General features: G+C 43.3%; 1 protein-coding gene across 1 annotated transcript; it reads left to right on the top strand.

Annotated features, from left to right (window-relative positions):
- Positions 1-945: 945 nt before the first annotated feature.
- Positions 946-8,213, top strand: LOC311026431 (reticulon-4-interacting protein 1 homolog, mitochondrial-like). Its single transcript, XM_084029998.1, has 9 exons — positions 946-1,554; positions 1,642-1,796; positions 2,508-2,576; positions 2,946-3,070; positions 3,580-3,628; positions 3,732-3,868; positions 4,415-4,598; positions 6,170-6,265; positions 7,334-8,213. Exons 1-9 carry the CDS (start codon positions 1,257-1,259, stop codon positions 7,535-7,537), a joined length of 1,317 nt encoding a protein of 438 aa, XP_083886124.1. The 5' UTR covers positions 946-1,256; the 3' UTR covers positions 7,538-8,213.
- Positions 8,214-8,215: the final 2 nt, after the last annotated feature.

The raw sequence follows: 8,215 nt of genomic DNA, 5'->3' as shown, positions 1-8,215 counted from the left end.
TTAATTGTCTCAGGACTTCCAATGCCACGTAGCTTTTTTTGCAGCAGCGATTTATAACGGCAAACAGCCGGACAGCAATTTTGCTTTAAGCTCACTTTTCCATGCGTGATTGGAGTGAAGTTACTTTCAGTTTGAGAATTAAAACGTCAACCGAAATGATCTGTATGTCTATGGACCATGCAGGGCTTCCTGTTTGTGACCACATTCCCTCAAATTCATCTTTAAGGCATGATACGCTAATGCCATGTTAACTGCAAAGCATCATGTAAACATTAACAAACCCCAAATGGGGTTTTGGTTTTCTTGGCTGATGTGTGCTCCGTCCATTAGTCTTTACTACACTGGCATGTTCTCCACCCATTTGTCTCATGTCGATGGAGCACTCAGCAGCATCTTTACTGTTGAGTGGTCCGCCCAAGCATCGGGTTATAATTTTTTCATGCATTTCATTGCATCTTTATGATAATAGACTATTATTGCGAGATAATGGATTTCTGGGTTTGAGCCTTAGTGGTGCCAGTCCAATTCAATTATTCCTCCTCTATTAGGGCTTAGGTTTGTTGATGTTTTTGGTTTGTTACTGCACAATTTAATTGTGATAACGTTTATTTTTGTTATATTATATTATACTTTATATATAATATATCACATTACAATGTAATTTTACCACAAAACAATAAAATGTACGCTTCTATTTATAATAAAATGTAATAAAAGATTTCAGCTTTACAAGCAGAAAGTATAATAGTTCTCATAGATTGAATTTGAGATTTGAGGTCTATTAAAACAAATTATGTATTCGTATTTATCCATGTGGTCACTATGATGAAAGAAAAAAAAAACAGTCCATCATCAAGCATCAAGTAACAGTATCGCTGTTTCGCCATTGGCCAGAATATTTACCTAAGACTTCTGATTGGCTATCGTTGTGAGTTCAGAGGTTAGCTTGTTATGTAGCCGGCAGCTAGCCGAAGAGGGGTGTGTGTTTGCAGCAGATTTCTGTAACGGTGGTTTTTATTTCAGGCTAAGGTGACACTCGATAACACACTTGGCGTGCTCGAATGCGTTGTCGCTCATTAATTTGACCTATTATCATTTCTACGTACGTGTTGAGCGCTGAAGACGTCGGCATGCTAACATTAGCCGCGCAGCTACCTAGCTAGCCAGCTAGCTAACTTACGGCAAGTGTACTTCCAAATGACTTAAATGTTTCTCAAGATGACCTTGTAAGCACAGGCAGTTGAAGGGCGATTTAAATGGGTTCCGTACGAGCCATGGCGTCAACCGGGCTCCTGTGTCTGTTCAACGCGAAAGCTGCACACTCGAGGAAAACATTAGCCAGAGCAGGCTGGAGTCTGTGCACCAGGAGACATGTCTTTAGTTCACCTTCAAGGCTGCAGAGCTCTATGTCAGCCTGGGTCATTGACCAGTACGGCACTAATGAGGTTCTGAAGTACACGGAAGAAGTCACCGTCCCCACTGTCAGTTCTCCCACTGAGGTGATGATTAAAGTCCACGCCGCCAGCGTCAACCCTCTTGATTTATCTATGAGGGGTAAGTGTTGGACTGATATTCCTCAACAGGCATTTTGAACACAATGATTACATGTTTCACTGAGCCTGCTCGCTCTCTCGCTGTCAGGTGGTTATGGAGCTAAATTGCTTAAACTAAGAAGGGATCCGATGTCTGTGATGGACAACGACGGTAATGAGTTTCCTGTGATTCTGGGTCGTGATGTGTCTGGTGTTGTGGTGGAGTGTGGATCTGACGTCACCCATGTTATTCCAGGAGATGAGGTAGGAGCTGCACTGCTCACCTGTCTTTTAGGAGATGGAACGCTTTATAATAACTGTTCTCGTGATGTGATTTTGCCATGTTTGAGAACTAGTGTTAAGTAATAATTTGCATGTGCTTTCTATTTAAAACATAGTGTGATCATAGGAACTCATGCATGCACATCAGCATACATCAACACATGCTTTACAACAAACACTATTTTATCAAAACCCATGGACATAGAACCTGTGGGAGGTCAGTAGTTTCATCATATGGGCCAAAAAGGTTGGGTTAAAATCTCAGAAATCTTAAGAGTGAAAGGAATAGCTACAATAGTACATTGAATACATTACATTATCGTATTGCCCACAATAATGCCTACAACTCAAATCAAGTCCACCTCAGGCATTTAATTATAAGAAAGATTAAACTCTTTCTGCCTACTCATCACTTGAATAATTGAGACCACTGTGCTGCCTCCCACATTACTGCCTTCTTGCAGATACGAAAGTGATTACGCAACTTCAACTTAAATGTGATTTAAATAAAAGAAAAATACACCAGTAAGAAAATCTGCATGCAGTTATCTACTAATTTTGTTCCATCAATTTAAAAATAAAACCAATGATAAGAACAGGAACTGCTGACTAAGGGTTTGATATCTGATTAATCAGATTTAGAGAATGAGAGTCGGCGTGTTCAGCATGTTAAATGTCACATTTGTACTTCAGGTTTGGGCTGCTGTTCCCCCATGGAAACAAGGGAGTCTGGCAGAATTTGTGACTCTTACAGAGTATGAGGTGAGCCGCAGAGCTGCTGGAGTTACGTGTTGTTGATTTCCGTTTTTTTCAAACAAAAGAAAAAAGTCGATTAGCAGCTCTTGTATAAATTGTAAAATATGTTAAACAAAAGTATGGAAGAAGTGAAAGTCCTGTTATGTAATCCTGCAGTGTAAGAAGTAATTAGGCTTAAATTGGTTTAGTTGCAGGAGCTGCTCTGGCACCAATTACAGAGACACAAATTGCATTCTTCTTCTTCTTCTTCTATATTAATCATGAGCTCATAGCGAGCTGCCCTCGCAGTAGATCTGATGACGAGACTGAGCTTTTGAAATAATAGTTGAAAGATGTTGATTTATTTCTAACTCTTGCCATTGGCTGTTTTTGCAGGTATCCCATAAGCCCAAATTATTGAGTCACACAGAGGCAGCATCCATCCCCTATGTAGCCAACACTGCTCTGTCTGCACTTGTCAATGCAGGTGGGCTTTGCAGAGACAGCTCTTCAAATAAAAGGCAAGCACCGCCCTGATCCTAGCTAATCTTGTATAGAACCCTTCTTCCTAGTCACCATGTACACACAAAAGTTAGACTATTAGATGTGTGAATCACGATAACGGGGTGAAAAAGTGAGATGTTCACGAATACTATTATAAAAGGTCAACAAACCTCGACTTAATTCTTTAAGGTCTTGTAGTTTCTAAATGTGCTTTTTGTCTGTTAAATCATGCAGACCTATACTTTCAATAAGACACATTTTCATCACATTAAGTCTTCTGTTTCATTCTAATTGGTATCAAAGGGGTTTAAAATCCTGCCTTTAACCCTTAAGACTGTAAGAATATAACTTGATGTGTAATCTAATGGAACCTCCGCCCCCCCTCGGATGTAATAGCTTGCAATCCTGTAAATCCCCTTTTACCTCCAGAGGCTTCCACTGCTTGAAGTGGCTTTGCTGAAATAAGTCACGGAGTAATTGAATGACCCTCTGGTTGCTGGATTTATTCCTTTTTTTTTCCTCCCAGAGTTTTGATCACTGGAGGATCAGGAGGTGTTGGAACATTCTCTATTCAGGTAAGGCAAAGTGTATTCCACTTGCGTGTTTCACTCCTTTAAACCCTGCATCAGTGTAAGGTCACTTGCTGTATTTCTCTTTTCTTCTTCTGTGTGCTGCTAGTTATTGAAGGCCTGGGGTGCCCACGTAACGGTTACCTGCTCTCAGAATGCCGAGGGCCTTGTTCGAGGTCTGGGGGCCGATGAAGTGGTGGACTACACAGCAGGAGATGCACCGGAACAGCTAGAAACGATGGAGAAGTATGTGTTGTTACTGTGAAAAGTGTTTGTTCCCTGAAGTAACATGACATTGGTCAGAGCAGAATGTTCTTTACCAGCCCCAGGCCCAGACTCTAATAAAGTATCATTAGAGTCGGTGCCAGTTCCAATAAAGGTGCTAATGAAAATAATTAAACCAGGGCCCCGAGAATTGTCCGTGCTTCACCCGTTTTAAACGCCCCCAAATGTGGTAAATATCTTGTCAACATGACACAACTGTTCACTGACTGGCTTTGTAGTTTCCATGGAAGCCCAGGCTCAAGGCCTTAGTTGATGCTGGTTCACTCCTCTCCCCGCCCCTGAAACAAAATAGGTAAATCCTGGTTATAGCTCAAAGAGTAAACAGTTTTCAGGGGCACTCTTTAAATCAAGGCTCTGGAAATATATGTAGGATGCTGACCTGAGATAATGAAACATGCAATGCTGTTATAACCACTAACCTACTAAGAAGTGTATGTTTCCAGTATTTTTAAACCATTCTCCACTCGGGCTCCCTCTAATTTTGACAGTCTGTGTTTGCACCCTGAGGTTTGACGTGATTTTGGACGGCGTGGGTGGGGAGACGGAGCAGTGGGCAATGGGCCTGCTGAAGCCCTGGTCTGGGGCAAAGTACGTCACACTGGTGACACCTTTACTCCTCAACACCGATTCCATGGGCCTGCTGGAAGGGATGTTTCACGCTGGATTCTCCCTGCACAGCAAGGCCATACAGGTAAGCTGAGCTAAAAAAAACAAACGATAAACTCCGACATGCACACCCACTCGCCTTGCAAACAGCCCCTTTCCTGTTTATTTTTCATTAAATGTTTTGACTGTGGTATTTCTCATGAAGCCATTAGCATGGGTGTGGACCTCAGGTGTTTTTTAAAACTGAACTGGAATACTTAATTATCAGTGGCACGGAAAGACACCATTGTGTAATGGGTCGTGCACTTGTTCCAGCCTGGAGAAGTTTTTGTTTTATGTCTGTTCAGTTAATCAGATAAATCGAAGTTGAAATGCGGAGGGAACATTCATGTTATAACTTGACTTCTTGAGCTTCATAGCATATTCTCTCTTTGCAACGTTTTGGGCTTGAGTACCCTTCACGGAGTAATACATCCGACTGTATCCAGGTGAAGAAGGAAGTTTGAGCATCGAGAGTCCCTGCACGGGTGGAAGCCTCATGTCATTGCATGCAGGTCCTGTCTCACCAGCTGCTTGATGAGTGGAGAGCACGTGTAATGGGGAAGTGCGTGATCGGGCGAGGACAGGGTGGAGCTGCTTAAGGGACTGAGTCGAGTTGCCCTGGGCATTGGTGACAGCACGGCTGGCGGTGTTGGGAGTCGGGAATGTGTGGATGGGACTGTGTGTGTGTGTGTGTGTGTGGGCGTTCTAGATGCGATGCGTGTGCACGCGTGTGTTTGCTGCTGAACCAGCAGTATTTGGTGTTTGTGCAGATTGTAGCCGGCTTTCTCCCCACAGCAAATACCAGTGTTGTTGTGTGTTTCTTGCCAAGCCTCTGGGCCCCTTTGTCCACGGTGGCAGCCAGCTGGTCAGTTTGGCGCAGCTCAGCCACAGCAGTCACACCCTCACTGCCCGGCTCTGGACAGCGCGTTCCTTTCATCGGGGGGGAGATCACAGTGCAACTGAGCCATCTAGTGTTCAACCTCTTGTCAGCACTGGCTGATCAGGAAGACTCATGTTTTTTTTTGTTTTTTTTTCAAGCAAGCAGGGATAAAGAGGTGTGGTAGAGTCATGCCACATTAAACGCATTAGAACCAATTATCAAGTGTTGAATTTCAAGATTAGTAGATGGTGCTTTCTTTTCTTCTCTCATTGTGCTTGATGCTTTCTCCTGCACAGAAACAGTTACTATAAGAGATAATTGTAGAGGAATCATTATAAGAATAATCTCCGGGTAAATGATCTGTAAATCTTGTGATGATCAGTATTTTTTCCATGTCATCTATGATGTTACTTCTCACTCTATGTGACACAAATTGCTGGAGTATCTCCAACATATAACATGTGTTCTGGCTTGTTATGTCTTGGTTGGTTTTTGTATCTCAATATATTACGATTCTGATTTCTACTTTCTATTAATGTTCCACTTTCGGTCTTGATCTAATGGTATTTTTTCCTTGTGATAATAATGAAAACACAGAGATCGAAGTCTGTCTCCTGGGGCACCTTTTGTATGCAGACTTCTTAATATTTTAATATCCAGATGTGTTCTTTTATACCACGTGAGATGCGTACCTGCCTGACTGAATCTTTGCCTCCTCTACATTTGCCTCTCAGAACATAATATCAAGTGGAGTCTTCTATCGGTGGGGGTTTTATGCACCAGATGGGCCCGCCCTGGACGAGGTCAGCAAGCTGGTGGACGCAGGGAAGGTACTGTACCGTCTCATTACTGGTATCATACATGCTGGCATACTTGTCATTCAGAACCACTTATGCTGACAGAATGGCGAGATGGAAATCCTCTCATTTGCACACCAATCACAGCCTGAATAATCTGAGGGGTGGAATTCATGCAGGGAAGGAGGCCACACAGCAAATTAAATATGAACATACCAGAGATTCCATACATGCCTATTGTCAAGGCTCCCCGGTGCTTTGTTAAGCAGTGAACATCCCAGTGCTACTCTGCACGGTTGGCTTCTGGGGTCGAATCAGGCGCCAGGAGACGGTGAATGGATTTTTAAACAGTGCTGAGCAGCCATTCGCAAAAGCATGTGGGACCTCTGTCCTTTTGTCCCGGGGCTTACGAGCAAGCGGTAAACTCAGACCCGCGGTGGGAAGCTACGGACACACACACACACACACACACATCCCTCCACCACATAAAACGCACACATGCACACACACTCTCTCTGCAAGTCCTATTCTCAGTCAGAAGTGTGGATGGTTTCCAGTGTGACGCCACTGCGCTCCCCATTCATTGTTAACGACAAGAGATGCTGACCAGAATAACAAGCCTGGCTGCTCGTGTTGCGGGACTAGCACAGGATTGTCCAGCCTCATCACATTCTGAAACCCTCCCACACCTTTTCACATTTACAGCTATGAAAGCAGAGATGATGTAGCAGCAGGAGCTTGCATCTATTTGCTCGTCTAAATTGATTAAAAGTGATTACGATACTTTCTTAGTGATGTGCATTGGAAAAAGAACACAGGCTATAATTACATGACAAATATACATTTTGTCTGGTTTGGAGCACTTACTGCATGGCGTTTATCCCATCAGTTCAGCAGCATGAATTGTCAAAGATTCAAGATCAAACTGTGTCCACTCATCAATTTCCACAACCCATTAAAACAGGAGCCAAAGTCAAATGCTCTGTATCCTATGGCTGATATGCTGAAGGTCTGAATATGATCTCTTTATTGTTTCCTGACTTTACTTCCTGATTGATTTTAAGCTCATATTCATGATAATTTTCTGCTGGTTCATTGCAGATCCTGCCAGTTGTGGAGGCCCAATTTCCATTTACTCAAGTTCCCCAGGCTTTTCAGAAGTTGGAGCAGGGCCACGCCAGAGGGAAGACAGTAGTCAGGGTGGCTGAAGAGGACGACAGACAGGCTGAAGAGCTGGTGCATAACAGTCGCAGGGACACTGCAGAGTCCGAGCAAGACGTGCAAGGAATGGCCGAGCAAAACTAGGCAATAAGCAGCGTGCCAAACGAACTGCGCTTCTGTGATTCGTCTCACCTTTTACCGGGCAGCTCTCGACAGCAGCAGACTATTATGCAAAGAGAGCTCTGAGCTTGTAATGGGAGCGAGCCAAAGGCTGTTTCTCTTGGTTACGCTAACACCTTCCTGTATTGTCTTGAAGTTTTCATAAGGGGTTTGGGTTATGCAGTGTTTCTGTCATGGTGAGGTTACCATAATTACTAGCCTCAGACAAATAAATACCATTCAGGTCAGCATCCAGCTGATACATCGGGGTTTTGGTAGCTTTCTTATTGCCTTGAAAGACTGGCTCCATATGCATCTCTTTCTGATTGCTGAAATATATCCAACAAGGAGTCCTGTAATGAACTAAAAGGGCACTGAGAGAGCGCTGACCGTGGCCAATCCTCTCCACATTTAATTGGTTCCTTTTTTACCCAGGTTCACCATGCCATAAAGTTTGATGATAATCAGGCTGCTGGTTTTTCTGTTATCCTGCCGACCAATGGAAACCCAAACGGAACCGAATACATAACCTCCTAGAAGGAGGTTTAAAAACAAGAATCTCAGCTGTAAATGTTCATCAATAGATGCAGCACGATAAGACAAGCTGTAGTTTATTATGCATTTGGCCACGTCAACCATGAGCACGACACAACCATGTTGCAT

The sequence above is a fragment of the Eutrigla gurnardus genome, assembly GCF_963514095.1.
Source record: "Eutrigla gurnardus genome assembly, chromosome: 16".
Taxonomy (NCBI): domain Eukaryota; kingdom Metazoa; phylum Chordata; class Actinopteri; order Perciformes; family Triglidae; genus Eutrigla; species Eutrigla gurnardus.
This window is presented reverse-complemented; position numbering and strand designations above follow the sequence as displayed.

Excerpts from the sequence above, each read along its gene's own strand:
- LOC311026431 (XM_084029998.1), top strand. The coding sequence starts at position 1,257 with ATGGGTTCCGTACGAGCCATGGCGTCAACCGGGCTCCTGTGTCTGTTC. Across the intron at positions 2,577-2,945 it reads TGACTCTTACAGAGTATGAG|GTATCCCATAAGCCCAAATT; the intron begins GTGAGCCGCAGA and ends CTGTTTTTGCAG. Across the intron at positions 4,599-6,169 it reads TGCACAGCAAGGCCATACAG|AACATAATATCAAGTGGAGT; the intron begins GTAAGCTGAGCT and ends TTTGCCTCTCAG.